Source organism: Mustela nivalis, assembly GCF_964662115.1.
Source record: "Mustela nivalis genome assembly, chromosome: 18".
NCBI classification, from domain to species: domain Eukaryota; kingdom Metazoa; phylum Chordata; class Mammalia; order Carnivora; family Mustelidae; genus Mustela; species Mustela nivalis.
In genome coordinates, this window is record NC_139037.1 from 42,173,046 (window position 1) to 42,200,850 (window position 27,805).

General features: G+C 46.5%; 1 protein-coding gene across 1 annotated transcript; it reads right to left on the reverse strand.

Moving 5' to 3' along the window:
* Positions 1 to 57: 57 nt before the first annotated feature.
* On the reverse strand, positions 58 to 27,759 carry NPHS1 (NPHS1 adhesion molecule, nephrin). Its single transcript, XM_082708778.1, has 29 exons — positions 27,512 to 27,759; positions 27,186 to 27,401; positions 26,980 to 27,102; positions 26,667 to 26,795; positions 26,091 to 26,172; positions 25,623 to 25,726; positions 25,306 to 25,433; positions 25,039 to 25,210; positions 24,698 to 24,855; positions 24,316 to 24,460; positions 24,076 to 24,200; positions 21,682 to 21,868; positions 21,376 to 21,505; positions 21,030 to 21,202; positions 12,485 to 12,625; positions 12,267 to 12,407; positions 11,146 to 11,267; positions 9,787 to 9,958; positions 9,535 to 9,691; positions 9,288 to 9,439; positions 7,795 to 7,906; positions 7,530 to 7,711; positions 5,962 to 6,018; positions 3,221 to 3,340; positions 3,056 to 3,080; positions 2,874 to 2,949; positions 2,615 to 2,708; positions 2,412 to 2,527; positions 58 to 409 (listed from the first exon to the last, which is right to left on the reverse strand). Exons 1-29 carry the CDS (start codon positions 27,567 to 27,569, stop codon positions 278 to 280), a joined length of 3,729 nt encoding a protein of 1,242 aa, XP_082564904.1. The 5' UTR covers positions 27,570 to 27,759; the 3' UTR covers positions 58 to 277.
* Between the last annotated feature and the right edge of the window lie 46 nt (positions 27,760 to 27,805).

A 27,805-nucleotide genomic window follows, 5' to 3' on the forward strand; every position in this document is an offset into this window, starting at 1 on the left:
TTTACGATTCATTGTTTCCCATTGGAGAAGTTTAGTTTCTTTTTTTTTTTTAGAAGTTTAGTTTCTAAAGTCAGTTCCCAGAGCTGGCTTATTTATACGAGCTTTGTTGACACCAGCTTGAATCATCCGCTGTCACTTACACACAACTCTCCTGAAAATAGTCCTGTCCCTTTGTGTCTTGTGGAGCCCACTTAACAAGCTCAGCCGATGTTGGAGCAAAAAGGGCCATTGGAATATTGTGTCCTGCTGGTGTAGGAAAGGGGTGTTGAGAAGGCTCTCACACCAGATGTCCCCTCAGCTCAAAGGGGAGAGAATCAGGTTCCATAGGGTCCAAGTCTCCTGCCACCCGATCATAGATTCCTCTTGAGTCCTCATATGTCTCCCCAGGCCAGCAGGGGTCGCAGGGGCCCTGACAAGCAAAGGTGGAGTTGGAACCATAGAAAGATGCCCTGTGGGTCATCATTACAGCTCTAGGAAGGATACACACTCCCTCTCAACTTCCAAAAAAAAAAAAAAAAAAAAGTTTTAGTTTCTAATTATGGGGGGATCCAACAAATACAAAGAGGAGAGCAATTATAGTGAGCTTCCATCACGAACCTCCCTGTATCCATCACCTAACCTCAACAATATCAACTCTTGGTCGATCTTGGTTTATCTATATCTCCATCTTTTTTCACCTCCTAACCTCACTAAGTAGTTATTTTTAAGCACGTCTAAGATAACTCATGATTTCTGTCAGAAAAATAATTTAAATGTCAGAAATATGAAACTTTTAAAAGTGCATGATATAGGGAATTGGAGTGGAATGTGAGTCAAGATTCTGTTCATCCTATAAATTTCAAAATTTTCATCAAAATAGAAGACAAAAATCACCATGTAGAGAGGTCTTTACTGGGGATGTGCTTTGCCCTAGGATTCAGAGGAAAGAGTTGTTTTAGCTCAACAAACTTTAGAGCTGATTTGCCCATGGGCCAAATACAGCCTGCTGCTTGTTTTCATACTGCCTGGGGTTAAGAATGGTTTTACATATTTTAATTGATGGTAAAATATCAAATGAAGAATATTTATGACATATGAAAATTATATGAAGTTCAAATTTCAGTGTCTAAAAATCAAGTTTTCTTGGAACTGAGCCACACTTTTTCACTTATGTACTATCTGTGGCTGCTTTTACATGACAGCAGCTGAGCTGAGTAGTTTCGAAGAGGACAGCATGTCCTGCAATGCCCAAAGGATTTACTCTCTGGACCTTTACAGAGAAAGTGTGCAGACTGCATCTCCGCTTCAGAGGGCATGTGTGGTTCAGCACCACGGACAGCATTGTAATGCCCATTTTCCCCCCACGATTGTGAGAACAGTGCACCGTCTGGGACAGAGCTACAGAGGGAAATCCTTGGCCCAGAGATCCCAAAGCATCAGCTAAGGCCACACAGAAAGTCAAGCGTTCTGTGCTACCCCCCTTACAGTAGGTGGGGGTTGTTGATAGACAAAGGGTCCGTTGTTATCGCCTTGCCCAGTCACCATCCTCACTTCCCTCGGACTCTCTGTTCCTCTCTTACTCAGTCCAGTGGATGGCCCCTACTCTCTCATGCCATAGCTGGACACCAGTCCTGACCTGTCTGATTAGCACAGTCTTTCCCCTGCCTCAGTCGTCCAGCAATAAATATGTGACCAAAGCTAGACTAATAGAGTGTGAGCTCTGGAACTTTAGAGCTATTGGAAAAGAGACACTCTCTTGCTCTGGAGGTTACCAGTCTAATAGGATACAAATCTGCATTTTCTAAGGACATCTCTAGGGAGGAAACTGGGTCCATCTGGGTACAGCCTGGAGTCTATTTTGTTCCTTGACTTTTCAATTGAGTGGGCTAAAGATGTATTTCTCTATATCTGTCTGCTTAACCAGTGTAGTGGAGAAGGCTAATTATCCAGCAGAATGCATAGCTTCCTTCCTCCTTGGTAATAGAAGTTTGGTGAGGCATACAGCTGCCAAGATGGACTATATTTCTTAGTCTCCTTTACAGTTAGGTGTGACTATTTGACTGTGTAGGAAGTAGAGTGGGAAGGAGTAGAGTGAACCATGTCTGGGCCTGGGCCCATAGGCCAGGGTTGTACCTTCACCACACTCTCTTTTTCCCTCTCCCACCAGTTGAAACCCACAGTGAACTAGCCTATCTATGCAAACTTGAACAATGCACTAGAGGATGGCAGAGGAACGCAGTGGAAAGAAGTTGAGTTCTGGAATAACCATGTGCAACAGGGTCATTCACCTCTGATTGCCATGTGAGAGGAAATAGGATCATAGCCAGGCTTTTGTGCTACGGTGTCTAGCTTACCCTTAACTAATATGAACAGTAGGAGGTGGGTTTCTACCACTAGCCAGGAAAGACTTCTGCTGATACAAATCAACTCACCATTGGTACTTCATCGTAGAGGGGTCGCCAGGCCCCAGTTGGGGCATACAGTCTTTCCACCTCATCATACAGGTGTCCAGGAAAAGCCATATCTTCCTCTTCAAGATGTGTGAAACCTGGAGTTGGAAGGGATGATCAGGGCACCTGTCCAGATGTCAGGGGTATCTATGAGCAGAGGGAGTTCTGATATGGTCATGACTCACCTCGGGGATAAGATACCTCCTCCAGTGTTGGTGGTAGCTGGGGGCTGAAGTTCTTCATGGAGTGGTAATATGGCTCTACATCCATTGTGCTAACCTATCAACAGCCCCCCCCACACACACACACAAAAACACAGATAAAATCTTTTCTATCCTCTGGCTCCATAGTTCCCAGGAAAGACCGCGATTACCCTGAAGTTAATAACAGAATGTTAGTCTGCAGTTCCCTGTCAGCAGAACTTTTGAGACTATCCCCACTCACCGTGGAGCTTCGCGTGTCCCTGTCTCCAGTCCACTGGCTGTCCTCGTATTCATTCCTGACTCGATCATCCTCTGACCTTCCAGGACAGAGATATGGAGGGCAGCTGGGTGTTGACTCTGACACCTCTCATCCCCAAACCTCCTTCCTCAGAGCCTTTCTTACAGAAAAATATTCCCACTTACCCTGCCTCTGTCTTCTCTGAGATGCCTGAGGAAAGTAGGTAAAAAGGGATCAGAGACACCCTTCCTCTGGCCAACAGGCCCTAGGAGACTAATACGGAGCAGCCCCAGGGCTCTCTGTCACCGTTGGGCCAATATCCCTGTAGGGGAAGAATGGTCTCTCCTCACCTTCAGCAAGACGCCTCAGTCTCCGCCGCCACAGGAATCCCCCAACACAGGAGATGTTAGAAAGCAGCAAAAGACCCCCAACAGCAAACAGCACAGGCAGCAGGGGCAGCCCTGGGGGTCCTGGGGGAAGAACATATCTCCAGTGAACCTAAAACAATTGGCTCTAGGCCCTAAGGAGCATTCTCTGAGAAAGCCCAATTCGGACTAAGCAAAGCCCTTCTTCATAGGTCAAGGAAGGACATGGGCAGAGATTTCCAAGTCCACTCCTTCTTGCCACCTCAGGGCAGATGGCTTCTTTCAAAAGTCAAACCACTAACAGTGATTCCTACCTTTGCGTGAGCCCTGTGTGTAGCCTGAGGTAGGAGCTCCAGCTGGGCGTTCAAGACCTCTTCCCATGTTTTCAGCCTTGCCCATCAACCATAGACCCTGGTATTGGACCCCTCAGCCACACAAACTAACCAGTGGAGTTGTTTCCAGAATCACTGAGCTAAAGCCACATCCCTAAGCTTTGGAAGAGTCAAATGTCTGTCCTAAATGTCCTGTCTTCTCAACTGATTTTCTTCTCAAATGACTTCCCCTTTGCACAAACTTCCATTCAAGGTAATATTGGAGTCCTTTGCCATATCCCTAAGGACAAGACTAAATCCTTCTAAGCAGACATCTGCTCAGCATCCATCTCCCCATCTTCCGCTAACAGCACTCATTTTCCTTTGAGGAAATAACCCCTTCCTCACTCTTGGGCTGTATATTCCCATAGATCTCCATAGAGGACATGTGGACCTCCCTGGCTGCTAAGAGCACCCATTCCTCTTTCCGCAGTGATCAGTTAAGACCCATCCAGCATTTGGCCCAACGTAGATTTTTGCCAGAACATTTAGGACACTTCTGTGCTGGCTGCTGAGAAGTGGAACAAAGTTGAAGGTATGTGGAGTAGCGTAGGTACTTCTTTGCCCTCTTGATGAAAGAATCTGAGAAGGAAGCCATCAACGATGAAGGTAAAGTTGAGAGAGAGTGAGAAATAGGTCCTTCATGAAAATCATGAGCACCTATTGAAGTTTTCAACCTCACCAGCCAAGCAATTCTTTTTATTGCGCACAACAGCTGAATTTCTGTCACTTGCAACCTTCTTCTCAGGCTTTGAAGGGGAATTGTTAGCAAAATGGTCATAATTCTCTCCCTGTAACCACACTCTTTTTTTTTAAAGATATTTATTTATTTATTTGACAGACAGAGATCACAAATAGGCAGAGAGGCAGGCAGAGAGAGATGGGAAGCAGGCTCCCTGGCGAGCAGAGAGCCCGATGTCAGCTTGATCCCAGGATCCCGGGATCACGACCTGAGCCGAAGGTAGAGGCTTTAACCCACTGAGCCACCCAGGCGCCCCTGTAACTATACTCTTGAGTAGTCCCCTTACACAATGAGTGTGAGTTGAGACATGTCACTTGTTTCAGCCCATAAGACAATATCAAATGTGACAGAATCAGGAGCTCGAAAGTGTTTGCCCAGTCCTGCTGCTCTTGGGATTCCTCTGACCACCTCCATGTGAACAAGTCAAGGAGAGACATGTGGCCCAGCTATCTCCATTGTCCCAACCAAGAACCAAATTGTTAGATATGTGAGGAGGAGACCTCCTAGATCAACCGGTCCCAGCCGTACATCCAGCTACCTTTATCCCAGACCAGAACTGTTCAGCCACTCATAGAATCAAGAGAAACTATGGTTGTTATTATAAGTGCCCATGTTTGAAGTGGTTGATTTTGCATCAAAAGCCAAATGTAGGGCGCCTGGGTGGCTCAGTGGGTTAAGCCACTGCCTTTGGCTCAGGTCATGATCTCAGAGTCCTGGGATCGAGTCCCGCGTCGGGCTCTCTGCTCAGCAGGGAGCCTGCTTCCTCCTCTCTCTCTCTCTGCCTGCCTCTCTGCCTACTTGTGATCTCTCTCTGTCAAACAAATAAATAAAATCTTAAAAAAAAAAAGATATGACTAAAGCAAAAATTACACTTAAAAAAAAAAAAAGCCAAATGTAAAGGAGCACCTGGGTGGTGCAGTCAGTTAAGTATCTGACTCTTGGTTTCAGCTCAGGCCCTGATCTCAGGGTCGTGAGATCGAGTACTGCTTAGGGCTCCACGACTGCCCATGTCCAGACCTGTCTCAGCCTTGTGTGGGGTTCTGCCTCAGGCTCCCACCTCTGGTTCCATGCTTAGTGGGGAATCTGCTTAAGATTCTCTGATTTTCCCTCTCCCTGCTTGCTTGCTCTCTCTCTCTAATATAAATAAATGAATCTCTCTCTCTCTCTCTCTCTCTTTTTAAGCCAACTGATACAGGCTCTGCACAGGGCATAGAATCAGCTAATTCTTTCAGTATTAAACTGCATTAAGCAGAGAGAAAGTGTGTCACATCCAGAAAGAGAAAGAGCTTAGGGACAGAGCTAAGTCTTTTTTTTTTTAAGATTTTATTTATTTATTTGACAGACAGAGATCATAAGTAGGCAGAGAGGCAGGCAGAGAGAGAAAGAGAAGCAGGCTACCTGCTGAGCAGAGAGCCTGATGCAGGACTCCATCCCAGGACCCTGGGATCATGACCTGAGCCGAAGGCAGAGGCTTTAATCCACTGAGCCACCCAGGCGCCCTGGACAGAGCTAAGTCTTAAGTGGCTGTGGCCACATACAGAGCTGGTGGGGTTGGAAACCAGAAGGCTCCATCCTCAGGGGAGAGAGGAATATTCAAGGGATTGAAAACTTACCTTCAGGCTGCTCTGTGGGCAGCTGGTGGTCAGGCTCTCCAGAAGGCTGGTCTAGACCTGGGGGTGGGGGTAGATACAGTGATTGTGAATTAACACCAAGAATCTGGGTAAGCCTTAAATATTTCACAGTTTCCTATTAAGCTTTTCAACCCATTTTGAGGTACTAACTTATGGCTTCTTAGGACTACTTCAAAGAGACCTGCAAATTGCTGATAATAATGGCAATACTATTAATAGCCATTCTAATGCCAATAATAATAATGATGATGAAGATGATGATTATCGTTGATGAGTGCTTTATGGTATGGAAGATCCCTTTTGCCCAAATTATCAATGTTGGAGGTTGACCAAAAAAGATGCTGGGCCCTCAGAATGTCTTAATTGAGGTATTAGTTCTAGAGCAAGTAAATGAGTGTGCTCATGCTTTAGTATTTAGAGGGAAGATGGTAATGGGTGAAAGAAAGAGAAGGAAAGGATGAAGTTCCTTACTTTCATTAGGAAGAAGGCTGCTCTGTAAGGAAGGGAAAGACAGAAAGAGGGAGCTTTAATGGGGCAAAGTAAACAGAAGTTTCTTTAAATCAATATTTACATAGCACTTATTTTATTCGAGTCCCCATTCTAAGCACTGTAGATAGATTAATTTATTTAATCCTCACAACTGACTGAGAGAGACCTTACTTTCAGTAACAGGCACAGATATCTGAGATACCTTATCTTTAGACACTGAGGCTCGAAAGTGTTAAGTAACTTGCCCAGGGTCTCATGATTAGGAAGCGGCAGGGCTTGGGACCTGAATCCCGGCTTACCTAAACCAGCCTTTGTGTGATGAGCCACTCAAGTGTTCTCATTAGTCATATGAAGGAATTTGTCCCTTTCATCAAAGTTGCTGAATTTATTGGCATCAGGTTGCCTGTAATTATCCCTAACTTCCCCTTAATGCCTGTAGGATTAGTAGTAATGCCCCCTGTTGTTCCTGATACGGGTATAGTTGTGTCTTCTCTCTTTTTCACCTTGATTTGCTTTATAAAAGTTATTTGACATTTTCAAAGCAACAACTTTAGTTCTCATTGATTTTTCTCTATGGTTTTTCTGTTTTCTAGTTCATTGATTTTTGTTCTTTATTATTTCCTCCCTTCTGTTTGCCCTGGGTTTAATTTACTCTTCTTTTTTTAATTTCTTAAGATGGAAATTAAGCATCAGTCTGAAACCTTTTTAAAAATCTAAACGAGCACTTAATGTTGTAAATGTCCTGCTCACACTGCTTTAGCTGCACCCCACAATTTCCATGTTTTCCTTCCATTGAATACAAACATTTTTCTAATTTCCCCTTCTCATTAACCACATTCAGACAGAATCATTTAGTGGCTAAAAACTGGTTCCTGGAGTTCATCTGCCTGAGTTCCAGTCTCATCTTTACCTCCTTCTAGCTGTGGGAGCCTCAGCACTTTGCTTAGCATTTTGGTCTTCAGTTTCTTCATCTATAAAAAGGGAAGAGTATCTACATCCCTGTATCACTTCATAAGTCCCCTGAGGAGCTCTGCAACCTGCTCAAGATTGTCCCTTCCCACCTGGGGTTGTGATAGTGATCTGGGACCCCTTGTCAGTTACTCCGCTGTCCCCTAGGGCATTGCTGGCCAGCAGCCAGATTCTGTATCGTGTAGAGGGCTGCAGTCCAGTCAGGGTGAAGGTGGTGGCCTCGGGTGGTAGGACATCCACATAGAGGAACCCTGAAGTCTCCAGTGCCTCATATCTGCATGAAAAGGAGAGTAGTCATTCGGGGAGGTGCCCCAACCCTGCTGGCTTCCATCTCTTCCTGCCCTGACGGGGACCCACCTGATCTGGAACCTCTGTGGCAAACCCCCATCAAAGCCAGGTTTCCATTCCAACCCCACTGAATACGGGGTCATGCTCACAACCTTTAATCCTGTTGGGGGATCCGGGCGGCCTTTGAGGAAAAGGATGAGGGGAGTAGTCAGAGGCTACAAAAGGAGATTCCTTCCAGGTTTTTCTAAGAATGATTTTAAATATATAGTCGATTCTTATAATTAGCGGTGGTTATGTTCTATAAAGTTGGTATGAACACTGAATTACAGAACATCAAATCATTGCTTCTGGGGGAAATACAGTTAGGTTCCTGTGAACCTCCCGTCACAAAATTTTCATCAACCAATCAATACATGACCTTGTTTTTTTGTGTGTTTCTGTTTAAGACACATTATTTAATGTATCTTATTGATTCATTAACATTGAGCTCACAGTGTTTGGCTCATTGCCAAACAGTGTTACAATTCATGTTTGAATGAAGCTTATCCAACAGAAGTGTTTTCTCCCTATCCTTAGGAACCCTAGACAGCATATCAGCACTATAGCTAAGGGCCACTTTAAATAGCAAAATCACTAACAAAAAGCACAAAAGTGCAATACATGTGGGACTAAATAGACTACAGAGAGGACATTTCCTTATAGTGTGAAAGCTGGGGCAAGAAAGCAGAGTGTCACCTTGTTCTAACCCAACCGAAAATATGTTCATTGGGTGACTCAATTTTTTTTATCTGCTCTGTACATATTCCCAAATGACCAAGAAAGCAGCAGGAGTATTGATTTGGGAGTTACAAATAAATTTTAGCATGTAGGCAAATTTGCAAATAGACTTGACAATTATCAGCCCTGGCTGTATATGACATACGTTCCTTGTGTGAGTTTTTTGGTGCCTATGTCACATTCATTCCTTGTTTCTTCTGGTTGCAGAACCCTGAGTATCCTTTGGAAAACCACTTGTCCACATTCTCAGACCAGGTACTTCTGATGGAAATGACCCCACTCCTTGTAGGAGAGATACATGACTGAGCCAAGCCAACCAGGATGTCGCCTTCCCTGACCACAGGGTTGGTATAGGGGTGGGATGTGACCTGAATAGAGCCAATAAATCATAAGTCTAGTAATTTCATACCACTGTTAGGAAGAGAAAAAAATTCCATTTCCCCTGGGAAGTCTAACAGCCTCTATGAAGAGCCTTAGAATAAAACCAACACAGAAAAGCAGACCTAAGAGTCAGATAGTTCTTGATGATAGCTGAACCTAAATCCAGCAACTCCTGACAACCTACTTTTTAATTACTTGGGCCAATAATCCCCCACTTCTTTTCCTTGTTGTGAGGTTCCCTGAAGATCCAGTCTCCACTAGTATTTTCAAGGCAGGCTAAAACTCCATCTCCGTTCATAAACACTTCTCAGGTTTGGGGAACACTGCCTTTCTGGGCCAACTAGACTTGCAGATAGACCCAGGGAGCATCTGCCCAACACCCTCACAGCCCACTCCCACCATACTGATGCTGACGAGTTGAATGTTGGTGTGATCGGAGCCAAGGGTGTTGGTGGCTGTGCAAGTGAAGAGGGCGTAGTCCTGGGCTGCAGACACGTTGGCAATGGTCAGGAGACTGCTGTGGATGCCACCCTGGTGGTATGTATGCTCTGTGTACCTAGGGCGGGGAGTGGGACAGAGTTCAGGAAAGGTAACTGGGGTTGGAGGACCAAAGTTAGGACTAGTGTGCTCCCTGGCTAGGCCTTCAGTCACCTGGGATCCTGGAGATCCAGAGGGACTCCATTTTTGGTCCAAGTGAAGACGATGTTGGGGACACCTCGGGCACGACAGTGGAGGGTGGCAGAACTGGTGCTGTCTCCAGCTGCAGCCACCTTAGTTAGGGGAGTGGGGTGCTCCACCTGGGGAGGAACTAGAAGGGGTTGTTGGTCAAATGAGGTATGTGGAAGGACATGAGAGATGTGAGTTTAGTGGAGGCCTTAAAATCAGAGTTTGGGTGTTACTCACATCTGACAACAAGTCGGACCAGTCCTCGGGCTGGAGGTGCCACTCCATTGTCCACAATGCACTGGTAAGCACCAGCCTGGGCCAGTTTGGCATGGTGAATTCGAAGACGCCCTGTGGCTCCCTTTGACATTTTCTCCATGTCCTCCAGGCTCTGGTCCTCCTCCTCTTCTCCCTTGAGGCACAAGATACAGGAGATGCTCCCCCCATCAAGTCTGGCCCCAGCCTCATTCTCCCCCAAACTGGGTCCATCTTTATTCTTCCAGACACAGTCATCCTCCATAGATCTAGCAAAGAAATCATTCCCCCATCTTTCCATTCCCTGAGTCATCCATCCATCTATCCACGCATTTATTCCTGGGCCCATCCATTCATCCACCAATCAAGAAAATTATTCACCCATTAATTTACCCAATCATTCATGCTCAGAATGACCTATCTACCCATCCACCATCTATTTAACCATCCATCTCTGCATTGATTTATTCATTTATCTATCCATTCATCTACCTCTCCGTCATCCTTTTGTGCATTCATCCATTCATTTATCTTCGTTCTGCCTTCCACCTATCCACCCTTCCATCTCTCTACCCATTCACCCCTTCTATTTACTCATACATGCACATACCCATAAGTACATGCAAATGTTCATCAGTTGATTTAACTACTACTGTTTATCCGTCTCTCCATTGACCCATGCATCCATCCATCCATCTGCCTATCCATCCATCCATCCATACATCCATCCATCATTCTTTCACAGACATCTTTCCACTGATGGCTTATTTTTTTAAAGATTTTATTTATTTATTTATTTATTTGCCAGAAAGAGAGATCACAAGTGGGCAGAGAGGCAGGCAGAAAGAGAGGGGGAACCAGGCTCCTCACTGAGCAGAGAGTCTGATGCGGGGCTTCATCCCAAGACCCTGAGATCATGACCCAAGCCAAAGGCAGAGGCTCAACCCACTGAGCCACCCAGGTGCCCTACTAATGGTGTATTTATCTATCTATGTACCCTCTAATATAGTCAATTTATCTATTCATTTCTCTCATTCAACTATTTAGTCACTCATCTATTCATCATTTATCTATTCACTTGTCTGTTTGTCCATATGTTCTTCCCTCCATTTATGTACCATCTACCTACCTATCCATCCACCTGCCACCCACTCATTTGTTTACCTACCCACTCATGCATCCATTCATCTGCCATTCAACAGTTAGTTAGTTCTTGGAGGATGTCCCAACAAATATATCATTATATAGGATCATATAGCTGTGATCCCTCCCCCCAAGGAGCTCACAGTCAAGAAACCACATCCACCAGCCCCCACCTCCATTGACCAAAGGTTGGATCCTTACCAGCCTCTCCCAGCTGAACATCTCTGGAAGGATGGGATTGGCATCAACGGTGCAGACTATGTCCACAGAACCCCCAATATTCACCTCAGTTGGGTCCTGGAGAGCTCGGATAGTGGGAGCATCTGAAGAGGCAAGGAATTGGGGAAGGCACTTGTGCCATACAGATAGATGATGGTGGGAGAAGGCCCCAGGTGGGAGAGGTGTCTTAGAGGTGCTCAGGAAAGTCACAGGTATGCAGTCTGCCCTTTATGCAGAGCACTTGGAGTAAAGCTCTCAGGGTTAGTGAGGCATTCCCCCACCCTCCACCATACTGTGCCTCTGTGGTGACAAGAGGAGGTCTGGTGGAGTTCCAGGATTGTATGGAAGTGGATCTTCCACAGTGGGTTTGGCTTCCTTCCTTTCTTTCTATTTTTTTTTAAGATTTTATTTATTTATTTGACAGACAGAGATCACAAGTAGGCAGAGAGGCAGGCAGAGAGAGAGAGAGGGATAAGTAGGCTCTCCGCTGAGCAGAGAGGCTGATGTGGGGCTGGATCCGAGGACCCTGAGATCATGACCTGAGCCGAAGGCAAAGGCTTAACCTCCTGAGCCACCCAGGTGCCTCCCCACTCCTTTGTTTGTTTGTTTGTTTGTTTTTTGAGAGACAGAGAAAGAGGGAGAGAGCTCCTGCATACACAGAGCTCATGTGTGCAGAGGGAGAGGGAGAGAGAATCTGAAGTCTTAAGCAGGCTTCACCCTGAGCACAGAGGAGCCAGGGCTCAATCTCAGGACCCTGAGATCATGATCTGAGCTGAAATCAAAAGTCAGATGCCTGGCTGACTGACCTGCCCAGGCACCCCAGGGCTTCCTGATGAGACTGAGTCCCATGTAGGTGGTCCCCTGTCTGAGCAGATTCCACGTAAGGTCTCTCTAGTGGGTAGAGTTCCCAAAGTGGGAATGACTCCATCACAGTGGAGGATCCCAAAATGAGAGGCTTTCAGGATGAGTGGACATCCCTAGGTAGGCAGAGCTTCCACAAGACGAGACTCCACATTGGGCAAGAGTCCCTGAGTGGGTGTGGTTAGCAGGGGGGCGGGGTTCCCAGAACTCCTTAGTTTCCTAGGTTGATGATGGGGCCTCACAGTGTACATCCAGCCGCACTAGAGTTTCAGCGGTGCCCTCCGAGTTCTGGCAATGCAGCTGATAGAAGCCGTCGTCAGCGCGGGTCACATTCCATAACTGCAGGGCTCCACCAGACAGGATGCGATGCCGCGGGCCACCAGCTGGGGGAGATCAGTGTGAGGAGCCTGTCTCTCCGGTACGGGAGACCTGCACCCCTTTCTGTGGCCTCTCCACGCACCTGGGCTGAGGCGGTAGCCACGGAAGGTCCAGTTGAAGGCCTCAGGGGCAGGGTTGGCAGATACAGACACTGGCAGCAGTGCCTCGCCCTGCTCCACCGCAGTCACCACAAACACTTGCTCTCCCAGGAACTCCGGAGGGTCTGTGGGAAGGGCGCCACCAAGAGTCAAGATTGTTGTAAAGGTTGGGTTCTGGGATGGATTTGAGATGAGGTATAAGGGTTAAAGTTGGAGTCATGAATAGACTGAAGGTTGTGGACAAGGTATTCAGAGATGAGCTCAGCTATTATGAGTTCAGGATAGAGGTTAGGATCTAGCTTAGGAAGAGAGTAAAGGCTAGAGTCAGGTTAAAAGATGGAGAGAAGGGACGCCTGGGTGGCTCAGTTGGTTGGACGACTGTCTCTTTGGCTCAGGTCATGATCCCGGAGTCCTGGGATCAAGTCCTGCATAGTGCTCCCAGCTCCATGGGGAGTCTGATTCTCCCTCTGACCTTCTCCTCACTCATGCTCTCTCTCATTGTCTCTCTCTCAAATAAATAAATAAAATCTTAAAAAAATAAAAAAAGAAAAGATGGAGAGAAGGCCTCCAGAGCAAGATGGCTGAGGAGTAGGAGACCGAAATATCAGGTCCCAAGAGTTCAGCTACATAGTTATAAAACCATTCTGAACACCTAAAAACTCAACAGGAGATAGAAGAGAGGAAGAGCAGCAACTCTAGAACAGAAAACCAACCACTTTCCGGAAGGTAGGACATGCGGAGAAGTGAATCCAAAATGATATACAGGAAGATAGACCTCGGGAGGAGGGCCAGCTCCTGGCAAGTGGTGGAGCAGCAGAGCACAAAATTAGAACTTTTAGAAGTCTGCTCCATTGAGGGACGTCACTCCAGAGGCTAAGTGGGAAGTAAAACCCTTGCAGAGACAGTTTGGTCTCAGGTTCTGCCAGGTCACAGAATGATCAAGGGTGTCTGAGTGTAGCAGAGCTCCCAAGTATCAGAGCAGGAAGCCAGCTACAGAGACAGAGCCGAGGAGTGAGCTCTCAGCTCAGAGTTACCTTAAACTGTGATCCGTGGCACAGTCGAACCACTGCTCTTCGAGCAGGGACCCCACAAGTGGCAAACCTGGGGAGACCCCCTCCTTTTTCCTCTGGGAGGAGCAGCATGAAAGCACTCTGCAGGAATCTGCTGGGTTTGGAGACTCCAAACGGGTAGTGTGCCAGAGATAGAAATGCTCCGTCACAGGCTGGGTGATCTTGGAACATGGCCAGAGACCAGGGAGATGGGGGGGATTGATGGCTTTTCTCTGAGGGCACATTGAGGAGTGGGGCCTGAGCTCTCATCTCCTCTGGGCTAGAAATTGGGAGGCTGCCATTTTCATTCCCATCCTCTAAGGAGGATGTTCAGGAAAACAGGAAACAGGAAAGCTCTATGGAAAACTTATAGGGAACAAAAACTCCAGAGAGCAAACCTGAGCAGATTTCTTAGCCTGGCCCCCAGCAAGGGCAGTGCAATTCAATCTGGGGCAAAGACATTTGAGCATCATAGTAACAGACCCCTCCCCCAGAATATCAACAAGATCAGCGAGCCAAGACCAAGTTCACCAATCAATGAGATCTGTGGAACTCCAGAGCTAGGGGAAGGCAACACATAGAATTCATGTTTTTTTCCCATGATCTTTTAGTCTTTCAAAGTTAAATTTTTAAAATTTTATTTTTTCTTATTCTATCTTTTAATTTTTTTCCTCTTTCCTATTTTAACATTTTTAAACAATTTTATCTTATCAATACCATTTTAAAAACCTTTTAAATTTTCATTGTTATAGTTATATTTTATCCCTTCATTGTATTTAACCTTATTTTTTTGTATACGTAAAGATTTTTTTTTCTTTATAATTTTGGGATACAATTTCCTCTACTAGATCAAAATATACCCTAAATCTAGTGCATGGCTTTGTTCTAGTCTCCAGCCTGATCGCATTCTTTCCTCTTTTTTTTCTTTTTTCAACTACTTCTTATCAATTCCTTTTTTAGAATTTTTTTTAAAATTTTCATCTTTACAGACATATTCTATCCCTTCATCATGATTACCCTTATTTTTGTATATATGTAAGTTTTTCTTTCTTTAAAACACCCCAAATCAAGTGTGTAGCTCTGTTCTTTTCAGCAGTCTAATATATATATATATACATGTTTTTTTTTTTTTTCTTCTCCCCCACCCCCGAGTTTTGGGTCTCTTCCAATTTGGTTAGTGTATATTTTTCTGGGGGTTGTTGCTACCCTGTTAGTATTTTGTTCTCTCATTCATCTATTCTTATCTAGATAAAATGACAAGGTGGAAAAACTCACCTCAAAAAAAAAAAAAATAACATAAGCAGTACCAACAGCTAGGGACCTAATCAATTCAGACATTAGTAAGATGTTAGAACCAGAGATCAGAATGATGATTACCAAGGTGCTAGCTGGGCTCAAAAAAAGCATGGAAGATACTAGAGAATCGCTTCCTGGAGAGATAAAAATCCCTTTTTGGAGAAATAAAAGAACTAAAATCTAACTTAGTTGAAATTTTAAAAAAAGCTATTACTGAGGTGCAATAAAAAATGGAGGCTCTTACTGCTAGGATGAATGAGGTAGAAGAGAGAATTGGTAATACAGAAGACCAAATAATGGAGAATAAAGAACCTGAGAAAAAGAGAGATAAACGACTAATGAACCATGAGGGGAGAATTCGAGATCTAAGTGATACCATAAGATGAAACAATATTAGAATAATTGAGATCCCTGGGGCACCTAAGTGGATCAGTTGGTTAAGCCACTGCCTTTGGCTCAGGTCATGATCCCAGAGTCATGGGACTGAGTCCTGAATCTGGCTCCCAGCTCTGCAGGGAGTCTGGTTCTCCCTCTGACCTTCTCCCCTTTCATGCTCTCTCTCATTCTCTCTCTCTCTCTAAAAAAGAAAATAAATAAATAGAATAATTGGGATCCCAGAAGAAGAAGAAAGAGAAAGGGGGTCAGAAGGTATATTGGAACAAATTATAGCAAAGACTTTCCATAAATGGCAAAGGGAACAAGCATCAAAATCCAAGGGGCACAAAGAACCCCCCTCAAAATCAATAAAAATGGGTCCATACCCTGTCATCTAATAGTAAAACTTACAAGTCTCAGCGACAAAGAGAAAATCCTGAAATCCTGAAAGCAGCTCAGGACAAGAGGTCTGTAACACACAGCAGTAGAAATATTAGATTGGCAGCAGACCTATCCACAGAGACCTGGCAGACCAGAAAGGACTGACATGATATATTCAGAGCACTAAACAAGAAAAATACGCAGCCAAGAATACTATATTCAGCTAGGTTCTCATTGAAAATAGAAGGAGAGACAAGCTTCCAGGACAATCAAAAACTAAAAGAATTTGCAAACAACAAGCCAGCCCTATAGGAAATATCGAAAGGGGTCCTCTGAGCAAAGAGAGAGCCTAAAAGTAACAGACCAGAAAGGAACAGAGAGACAATATACAGTAACAGTCACCTTACAGGCAATACAATGGCACTAAATTCATATCTTTCAATAGTTACCCTGAATGTAAATGAGCTAAATGTTCCAATCAAAAGACATAAGGTATCAGAATGGATAAACAAACAAGACCCATTGATATGCTGTCTACAAGAAACTCATTTTAGACCCAAAGACACCTCCAGATTTAAAGGGGGTGGAAAACAATTTACCATGCTAATGGACATCAAAAGAAAGCTGGTGTGGCAATCCTTATATCAGATAAATTAGATTTTAAGCCAAAGACTATAGTAAGAGATGAGGAAGGACACTATATCATACTTAAAAGGCCTGTCCAGCAAGAAGATCTAAAAATTTTAAATATCTATACCCCTAATATGGGAGCAGCCAATTATATGAACCAATTAATAATGAATAATAACAATTACAAAATCAAAGAAACACATCAACAATAATACAATAATAGTGGAGGACTTTAACACCCCCCCTTAACAAAATGGACAGATCATCTAAGCAAAAGATCAACAAGGAAATAAAGGCTTTAAATGACACACTGGACCAGATGGGAATACCAGATATATTTAGAACATACCATCCCAAAACAACAGAATACACATTCTTCTCTAGTACACATAGAACATTCTCCAGAATAGATCACATCCTGGGTCACAAATCAGGTCTCAACCAGTACCAAAAGATTAGGATCATTCCCTGCATATTTTCAGACTGCAATGCTCTGAAACTAGAATTCAATTGCAAGAGGAAAGTTGGAAAGAACTCAAATACATGGAGGCTAAAGAGCATCCTACTAAAGAATGAATGGGTCAACCAGAAAATTAAATAATAAATTTAAAAAATTCATGGAAACAAATAAAAATGAAAACACAACTGTTCAAAATCTTTGGGACACAGTAAAGGTGGTCCTGAGAGGAAAGTATATAGCAATACAAGCTATTTCTCAAGAAACAAGAAAGGTGGGGCACCTGTGTGGCTCAGTGGGTTAAGCTTCTGCCTTCAGCTCAGGTCATGATCTCAGGGCCCCAGGATCGAGTCCTACATTGGCCTCTCTACTCAGTGGAGAGCCTGCTTCCCCCATTCTCTCTGTCTACTTGTGATCTCTCTCTCTGTGTCAAATAAATAAATAAAATCTTTTAAAAAAGAGGGGTGCCTGGGTGGCTCAGTGGGTTAAAGCCTCTGCCTTTGGCTCAGGTCGTGATCCCAGGGTCCTGAGATTGAGCCCCGCATTGGGCTCTCTGCTTGACCAGGAGACTGCTTCCCTTCCTCTCTCTCTGCCTGTCTCTCTGCCTACTAGTGATCTCTGTCTGTCAAATAAATAAATAAAATCTTTTTTTAAAAAAATGAAATAAACAAGAAAGTTATCAAATACACAACCTAACCCCACCCCTAAAGGAGCTGGAGAAAGAACAGCAAAGAAAACCTAAACCCAGCAGGAGATGAGAAGTAATAAAGATCAGAGCAGAAATCAATGGAATAGAAACCAAAAGAAAAGTAGAACAAATCAGTGAAACTAAGAGCTGGTTCTCTGAAAGAATTAATAAGATTGATAAAGCCCTGGCCAGACTTATCAAAAAGAAAAGAGGAAGGACCCAAATTAATAAAATCATGAATGAAAGAGGAGAGCTCAACCAACACCAAAGAAATACAATTATAAAACCATATTATGAACATATTACTATACTCCAGCAAATTTGACAATCTGGAAGAATGGATGCATTCCTAGAGACGTATGTGCTACCAAAACTGAACCAGGAAGAAATAGAAAACCTGAACAGACCCATAACCAGTAAGGAGATTGAAGCAGTCATCAAAAATCTCCCAAAAAGCAAGAGCCCAGGGCCAGATGGCTTCCCAGAGGAATTCTACCAAACATTTAAAGAAGAATTAGTACCTCTTCTCCTGAAACTGTTCCAAAAAATAGAAATGGAAGGAAAACTTCCAAACTCATTTTATGAGGCCAGCATTACCTTAATCCAAAAACCAGACAAAGACCCCATCAAAAAGGAGAATTACAGACCAATATCCTTGATGAACACAGATGTAAAAATTCTCACCAAAATATAGCCAATTGGCTCTAATAGTACATTAAAAGGATTATTCACCACGACCAAGTGGGATTTATTCCTGGGCTGCAAGGTTGGCTCAACATCTGCAAATCAATCAATGTGATAAAATACATCAATAAAAGAAAGAACAATAACCATATGATACTCTCAGTAGATGCTGAAAAAGCATTTGACAAAATTCTTGATCCAAACTCTTCACAGTGTAGGCATAGAGAGTACATACCTCAATATCATCAAAACCATCTATGAAAAACCCACAACAAATAGCGTTCTCAATGGGGAAAAACTGAGAGCTTTTCCCCTAAGGTCAGGAATATGGCAGGGATGTCCACTATCACCACTGATATTCAATATAGTACTGGAAGTCCTAGCCTCAGCAATCAGACAACAAAAAGAAATAAAAGGCAACCAAGTTGGCAAAGAAGAAGTCCAACTCTCACTCTTTGCAGATGATATGATACTTTATGTGGAAAACCCAAAGACTGTACTCCAAAACAGCTAGAACTCATATAGGATTTCAGTAAAGTGTCAGGATATGAAATTAATGCATGGAAATCAGTTGCATTTCTATACACCAACAGCAAGACAGAAGAAAGAGAAATTAAGCAGTCCATCCCATTTACAGTTGCACCCAAAATCATAAGATACCTAAGAATAAATGTAATCAAAGAGACAAATACTCTGTATAAAGTCTTTGGAAGAAAACTATAAAGTACTCATGGAAGAAATTGAGGAAGACACAAAGAAACGGAAAAACATTCCATGCTCATGGATTGGAAGAACAAATATTGTGAAAAATGTCTATGTTACCTAAAGCAATCCACACATTTAATGAATCCCTATCAAAATACCATCAATTTTTTTCAAAGAAATGAAACAAATAATCCCAAAATTTATATGGAACCAGAAAAGCCCCCAAATAGCCATAGGAATGTTGAAAAATAAAACCAAAGGTGGCAGCATCACAATTCCAGACTTCAAACTCTATTACAAAGCTGTCATCATCAAGACAGTATGGTACTTAGCACAAAAACAGACACATAGATCAATGAAACAGAATAGAGAGCCCAGAAAGGGACCCTCAACTCTATAGTCAACTAATCCTCAACAAAGCAAAAAAGAATGCCCAATGGAAAAAAAAGTCTCTTCAGCGAATGGTGCTGGGAATATTGGACAGCCACACGCAGGAGAATAAAACCGGACCATTTCCTTACACTGCACACACAAAAACAGACTCCAAATGGATGAAAGTCCTCAATGTGAGACAGGAATCAATCAAAATCCTTGAGGAGAACATAGGCAGCAACCTCTTCAACCTCAACCTCAGCAACTTCTTCCTAGAAACATCACCAAAAGCAAGGGAAACAAGGGCAAAAAATGAACTATTGAGACTTCATCAAGATAAAAAGCTTTTACACAGCAAAGGAAACAGTCAACAAAACCAAAAGACAACTGACAGAATGGGAGAAGATATTCACAAATGACATATCAGAAAAGGGGCTAGTATACAAAATCTATAAAGAACTTAGCAAACTCAAAAAAAAAAAAAAAAAAAAAAGAACTTAGCAAACTCAACACTCAAAGAACAGATAATCCAACCAAGAAATGGGCAGAAGACATGAACAGTTGAAGACATGAACATGAATTTCAGCAAAGAAGACATCCAAATGGCCAATAGACACAAGAAAAATTGCTCAACATCACTCGGCATCAGGGAAATACAAATCAAAACCACAATAAGATACCACCTCACACCAGTCAGAATGGCTAAAATTAACAAGTCAGGAAATGACAGAACTTGGCAAGGGTGCAGAAAAAGGGGAACCCTCCTACACTGTTGGTGGGAATGCAAGCTGGTGTAGCCACTCTGGAAAATAGTATGGAGATTCCTCAAAAAGTTAAAAATAGAGCTATCTTATGACCCAGCAATCACCCTACTGGGTATTTACCCTAAAGATACAAATGTAGTGATCCAAAGGGGCACATGTACCTGAATGTTTATAGCAGCAATGTCCACAACAGCCAAACTATGGAAAGAACTTAGATGTCCATCAACAGATGAATGGATAAAGAAGACGTGGACACACACACACACACACACACACACACACACACTGGAATACTATGCAGCCATCAAAAGGAATGAACTCTTTCTATTTGCAATGATGTGGATGGAATTAGAGGGTATTATGTTAAGTGAAATAAATCAACCAGAAAAAGACAATTATCCTATGATCTCACTGATATGAGGAATTTGAGAGGCAGGAAGGGGGGTCATGGGGGGTAGGGAGGGAGAAAATGAAACAAGATGGGATTGGGAGATGGGGCGCCTGGGTGGCTCAATGGGTTAAAGCCTCTGCCTTCGGCTCGGGTCATGGTCCCGGGTTCCTAGGATCGAGCCCCTCGTTGGGCTCTCTGCTCAGTGGGGAGCCTGCTTCCCCCCCCCCAACCGCCTACCTCTCTGTGATCTCTAGCTGTCAAACAAATAAATAAAAACATCTTAAAAAAAAAAAAAAGATGGGATTGGGAGGGAGACAAACCATAAGAGAGACTTAACCTCATGAAGCAAACTGAGGGTTGCTGGGGGGTGGGGAGGTAGTGATAGGCTGGCTGGGTTATGGACACTGGGGAAGGTATGTGCTATAGTGAGTGCTGTGAAATGTGTAAGCCTGATGATCCACAGACCTGTACCCCTGGGGCAAATAATACATTATACGTTAATTTTTTAAAATGCAAAAAAAAAAAAAAAAAGTTGGAGAGAAGTTCAGGAGGGTTCACAGCAGGGGTTAGAATAGAAGGCAAAACAGAGGTTGTGCAGGATAGGAATTGGTGTAGAGCCAGGGTCCATGATAAAGATCAGGAAAGTTTCAAGCTTTAGAATGGAGATAAAGGACGGTGTCAAGGTAAAGACCCAAGTAGTGTAAGGTTGGGAGGAAATCAAGAGGGGTTCCACATACACAACACGTTGAGGCGGTAGAAGGCGCTCATGGTTTCCCGTAGTTCAGGGCTGTGGGCTTGGCAGGTCACTCGGTGGCCGTGGTCTCGGGATGACAGTCTCAGAAGGATGCTCCTAGCTGCTGCAGAGCCTTTGAATGGGGCACTACGGGGTGGTGTGGCCACGCTTTCCAGCCTGTGGCCGGAGGAGGGGTGGTAGGGTCAGGTCAGGGCTAGCACAGAGATGAAATCAGAGCCAGAGGAGTGGTAGGTACAGGACAGGACACCAGCCAGGGGTGGGGAGGAGGGCACAAACCGTGAAGGGGCCTGACCAGAACCAGACAGAGGAGGGGCCACTGGTGCTCTCACCTCTCCCCTTCCTTATCCCACGATAAATTGACGGGAGGGTTGCTGCTAACACTGACGCAAGTTAAGTTTAACGCATCCCCTGGGCGCAGAGCTGTGGCGTTGGCCAAGATCGTCACGTTGGTAGGGGGAACTTCAAGAACAGACCAGAAGAGAAAGACTCAGAACTGCATCCGCCTTGCCTAGATCCCAGGCTCTGCAGCAGCGTCCTGGCTCTCGGTATGTATGCACTGTCCCGCAGCCTGGCTCTGGCTTAGTTCCCTGCCGCGACCAAGCCCTCCCCCAGACCCTGGCTGGGAGCGCACTCACACTGCACCACAAGCTGCGTGGATGCGCTGAGTTGACCCGCCTTGCACGTGAACTTCGCCTGGTTGTCGGATGGACCCGTGATCAGTACAAGCTCTCGGGAGAACGTGCTCCCTGACTTCTCCAGACTTCCCAGCTGCACCCGCCGCGGCTCCTGGGGCTGCCGCGGTTCGGTCACCGTCCGGGAATCCTGAGGACAAACACTGACTGGGGGACCGCCTTGCCCTGCCATTACCCCAGAAACAGCCCCATTCGTGTGATGAGGAAAAGGGGCCTCCTTCCCCTGGAACCCAGCTAAGGTAGAGGAATGGGGACTAGAATAGAGCACCTCCCACCAGGGGCCCCAGAGCCTATCCTGGGTCACCAGAGCCCTGAGGTTTTGCAGAGGGAACCCACCTCCAGTCCCACGCCCCATCTCTGCGCCCCACCTTCACGGCTCTCTGGAGGCCAGCAATGGTTGGTGCCCCCTGCTGACCTTCCCCTCCACTCCTCAAAATCCATTCCAACTAAGCAAACAACCACACGCCAGGAAAGTCCCATGGAATCCCCAAGCCTTTCCCAGAATTTCTTCATCTTTTCCTATCTTTAGTTCTTTTTCTTAAAATTCCCACTTTCCCCCCAAATTTCCTTCGATTGTTCCCTTAATTTCATAGTCTTTCACAGATTTCTGAATCTTTTCCCAATATTCCCTTATTACACTAGTCTTTTTTTTTTTTTAAGATTTTATTTATTTATTTGACAGACAGAGATCACAAGCAGGCAAAGAAGCAGGCAGAGAGAGTGGAGGAAGCAGGCTCCCTGCTGAGAGAGCCGGATGCAGGGCTCAATTCCAGGATCCTCGGATCATGACCTGAACCGAAGGCAGAGGCTTTGATCCACTGAGCCACCCAGGTGTCCCTTACACTAGTCTTTTACTAGAATCCTTTGTATTGACCAAATTCTTGGCATTTTCCCCCAACTCACCCAATTAAATTTCATTTCTATAATTCCTAGTCTTTCCCCTGGAATTTTCACTACCCCCTAAGTTCCCAGGATTTTCTCAGAATTCGCTCAGAATTTATTTTATTTTATTTTATTTTAGTCAAGGTTTTTTTTTTAAAGATTTTATTTATTTATTCGACAGAGAGAGATCACAAGTAGGCAGAGAGGCAGGCAGAGAGAGAGAGAGGAGGAAGCAGGCTCCCTGCTGAGCAGAAGAGCCCGACGCGGGACTCGATCCCAGGACCCTGAGATCATGACCTGAGCCGAAGGCAGCGGCTTAACCCACTGAGCCACCCAGGCGCCCCTCAAGGTTTTTTTTTTTTTAAGATTTTATTTATTCATTTGACAGACAGAGATCACAAGTAGACAGAGGGGATGGGAGGGGAAGGAAGCAGGCTCCCTGCTGAGCAGAGAGCTGGATGCAGGGCTTGATCCTGGGACCCTGAGATCATGACCTAAGCTGAAGGCAGAGGCTTTAACCCACTGAGCCACCCAGGCACCCCAAGGTTTGTTGTGGTTTTTTTTTTTTTAAGATTTTATTTATTTATTTATGTACCAGAGAGCGAGCAAGAGAGAGAGAGGGAGAGAAAGCGAGCTTGAGAGTACAAGCAGTGGGGGTGGCAGGCAGAGGGAGAAGCAGGCTCCTTGCTGAGCAGGGATCCTGACTCAATCCCAGAACCTTGAGATCATGACCTGAGCCAAAGGCAGATGCTTAACTGACTAAGCCACCCAGGTGTCCTGAATTTCTTTTAATTTTAATGGAATTTCACTTTCTTACCTCCAAATCCCATGAACGGAATTTTATATTAATAAATTTTCAAGTTCTGTGGAATAATTAGTCTTTCCCCCAAATTTCTAGCCTTTGCCCATCATTGTCCTGGGACCTGCAATACTTGTTCCTTCCCTAAAATTCCAGCCATTTCGTCTGAATCCCTAAGATTTTTTTTTTAAGATTTTTTATTTATTTATTTGACAGATAGAGATTATAAGTAGGCAGAGAGGCAGGCAGAGAGAGAGGAGGAAGCAGGCTCCCCGATGAGCAGAGAGCCCGACGTGGGGCTCGATCCCAGGACCCTGGGATCATGACCTGAGCCGAAGGCAGCGGCTTAACCCACTGAGCCACCCAGGCGCCCCTGAATCCCTAAGATTTAACCAGAATTTCCTTTACTTTTGATGAAATTAATTGCCTTTTCTCCAGAATTCCCAGAGTTTTCCTAGGATTCCGTTTCATCCTAATGGCATTTGTGTCTTTTCCAGTTCCCTACCAAAACTCAAACTCTTTAGTATTTTTCAAGAAATTCACATTTTTCCAACATTTCCGAAGACTCTGGAGGAGACAGAAAGGGGCTCTGTCTTCCGCAACCCCACCCCACAGCCCTTTCTGGCCACCTCCCTAAGCCCTTGTTTGGCACCAACCTTGAGCCAGGTAAGAGAGGGTTCTGGGTTGCCTCCAATGGCCAGACACACCAGCCTCACTCGAGTCCCAGCCCGGAGGCGTTGTCCCTCTGGGGGGCCCTCTATCCACAACTTCTGGGCAGGATCTGTGAGGAAAGCAAGAAGAGTGGCTTTTCTCTCTGCGTTGGGCCTGAGGGTTGGGGGGAGGGTCTCTAAGGAATGGGGCACCCCGGGGGGGGGCAAGGGTGGAGGCTCACTCACATTTCACATTCAGGGTGAGTGACTTCTTGAAGGTCTCTTTGGTGAAGGCCTCGCTAAAGGCCTCACACGTGAGAGTCAGACCATTGTCTTCTCGCCGCACCAGGAACGTGAGGTTGGACATGGAGATGTGGCCGCCATGCAGGCCCTGCCAAGGAGCGAGCTGCAGACTTGGCAACAACAGCACTCCCATCCCCGGTACCCAAGGTCTGGGCTCACCCCAGGCCCTAGCAAGGACACAGAAAGCATCTCCACCCCCTCCTCTGTGAGACCCTGGAGGCCAGACTCAGTCACCCAGGCTGCCAGGCCCATCCTCTCCCAGATCCAGGAGTTGTGCCCTCGGCTCCCTCCTCCCTCAGACCCAGGAGTCTGGCCACTGCCTCACATCCATGACCATCTCTTCCGTGGGCACCAGCTGCCGCCAGCCCAGCCACCATCGCAACAGGACCCGTGGGCGACTGGACTTGGTGACGCAGGAGAGCGAAACGTTCTTGTTCTCGGACTGGGATGCGGATCCCAAGATGGTAATGGCACTGGGGGGGACTGCAGGGATGACGGGCAGAGGAGAGACGTGAAACTTGGCTGGATGCCTCACAGACCGGCCCCGACAGGGGACTGGGGACAGATAACAAGGTCTTTGGCATCAGATAGGCATGATTTGGGGGCACAAACAGATGGTTCTCTGGGGAACGGAGTGACAGATGGGCAGCTGGGATCAGGACTCACAGGTGACCTGCAGCGTGACCCCGCGTTCCTGGATCCCCGTAGATACGCTGTTTTGGGCCTCACAGCTGAGCCTCGCCCCGTGGTCTTCCGGTCGCACGGTCATCACCAGCATGCTACGGGCCACCGCCTCAGCATGCTCCGTGCCCCATGCTGTGGACATGGGCTGGCCATTCTGGAGATGGAGAGAGAGCCGCACCTGCTCAGGGCCAGCTCCTCCCCCCACCTCCCCGCTACCCCTCCCATCCCCAGGCCGGCCTCTGTCCTCACCTTCAGCCACTGCAGTGTGGCTGGTGGATTTCCCCCTCGGGCCACACACAACAGCTCAAGGCTCTGTCCTGCCCGCACGTGCCCCTCGTCCAGGCCCGGCCATTCAATGACCGGGGGTCCTGGGGGGACTGGGAAGCAGCAATCACTCAGTGGGTCTGGGGAGCCCATCCATTCTTTCCAGACCCCACAATTTGCCCTTGAAACCCCGTGTTTCTCCTTGATAACCTGAACCTTCCCTAATCTCTGCACTCACCCAGGACCCCCTAAATCCTGCTTCGCATCCTCCGTGCCCACAGCTGACTCAGTTCCCCACTTACACAGAACATTCATGGTGACTGAGACCCGGATAGGGGTGTCCAATGCTGGGCTGGACGCCTCACAGACCAGTAGCTGCCCATTATCTGAGCTCTGGGGTGTCACCCTGGGATGAGAAGTTGGAGTTCTAGAGTCAGAGTCATCATCTGAAATTTGGGGACTCAGGGAGAAGAGGTGGGGGATCCCAGGTTCCCACACCTGGTCTAAGTCTCTTTGCTGATTTCCTCTAGGATCTAGAATTCCATGGAAGAGATCTGGGGGGGGGGGCAGTGGTCAGCAGTGAAAATTGGGATTCCAGAGGCCCTCTCCTGGCCCAAATCCTTGTACTTGATGCTCTGGAACTAGTTTTGGAGGGTTGTTGTGAACAATTAGGTCCCAGATGTTCATGCCTGACTCTAATCTCCATGCTTGGAGTTCTCACAGAGAAACTTGGGGGTCAGGCTGAGGGGAGGGCATCGCAAATTTCATACCTGGCTGTGGCCTCCGTGGTGAAGAGCTTCTCCTGGGACCCCGCGTTCACATTAGCAGAGGTGTCAGAAACTGTTTGTCCGCCTGGAGGCAACAAGAGGGCTAGAGGGATGCCAGGTTCCCCCCAAGGTCGATTCTGTGGAGAATGGCCTGGAAATCCTTAGGGTGGACACAGTGCCCCCTCCCTCCTGGTTCCAGGGGAAAAGCTCCAGCTCGGTTTGACCTCCACCGAGGCCTCCCTGAATGCTGGAGGTCCTGGGCCTCACCCTTGCCCTCACCACCTGGCCGGGTTGAGTCACCCACCTCCATCACCCTGCTTCTTGCTTCTGCACCCGTGATGACACCCATATCTCCGTCTGGAGCCTCAGCCTCTTCCCTGAGTCCCAGACTGCCAGTCCTGCAATCACTTTGGTGTCTCTCCCTGTAGGTTCCCTCCCATTCCAGGGTCTCACACTGGCCTCAATATCTCCCCAAGTCCGTTCCTGCATCCCCATCGCTCAGGAATATCTTATTTTCTGGGACCTCTAGGAGGACACCCTCCCCTCCCCAGGGGCTCCTGCCAGTTCACCCACACTTACTCTGTAAGAAGGTGATGTCGGGTGCTGGCTTTGCATCCCCAGACAGGCAGCTGACCACGTACTCCTGCCCAGCAACCCACGTGACTGTGCTCCCTGCCTCGGGGGTCAGCTGGAGCACCTTGGGGGGCACTGGTGAGAAAAGGTGTGAGGTAAGCTGCCACCACTGAGAAAAAGATGAGGATTTGGGTTTGGAGTCTCAGTGCTCATCAGATGTGCACCTTGGGTCTGGGACTGGGGGCTTGAATCATGGACCCCAGGACAGGAGAGGGATGGAAATCTGGATGCATGCATCCTGGGGGTCTGTCACCCGTACCCAGGATGGAGAGGATCACTCTGGGAGACACAAGCTCAGGGCCTGTCTCCGAGCGGCCGACCTGGCACTCATACTCTGCGTCGTCGCTGAGGTCACACGCTTCAATAAGCAGGTGGAATTCACCTGCAGGCGAGACCAAGGGTCGCAGGTCAGGACCTTAGGCAGCCCCTGCTCGTGGTTCAGGGTCTCGGGCCCTGACCACTTACCTCTACTAGGGTCCCCTTTCAGGTGATACCTCGGGAACCTGGGGATCCTGGGATCCGGCCCCAGGAGTAGCCCATCTTTGGCCCATTGCACCGCACTGCCGGGGGCGCTGACCCCACACCGCAGCTCAGCAGTGGCCCCCTCCACCACCGTCAAGTTTTCAGGTAGAGCCCAGAAGCCTCGCGGGGCTGAGGCAGGAAGCGGCAACTGGGCCAGGCCTGGGGACACAGGGGTGTCAGCAGGAGAGGAAAGAGGGGTCAGTCTGGAGAACATGAATGGAAAATGAGGGCCACTTGCCACTGAGTCACAGGGCCAGGATCCCACTCACCTGTGGTCAGCAGCCCCATGAGGAGCAGGGCAGCCCTGACGGGTGTCCTCAAAGCCATCTCAGGTCCTCTGCCTGTGGCTCCCAAAGGGTCCACTGCCTGCCTCCTCTCTGTTTCTGTCTTTCGCTGGGTCCTTCTCCCTACGTCTCTGGCTTTTCTTATTGTCTCTCTTCGCCCATTTTGTCTCCTCTTTCTCTGTTTTCTTCTCTTCCCGTGAGTCGGTCCCTCTGTCTCTCTCCTTTCCTCCTCTTCAGTCTCACCCTTCTTCTCTCCTGCCACCTCCACCCCTGCTCTCC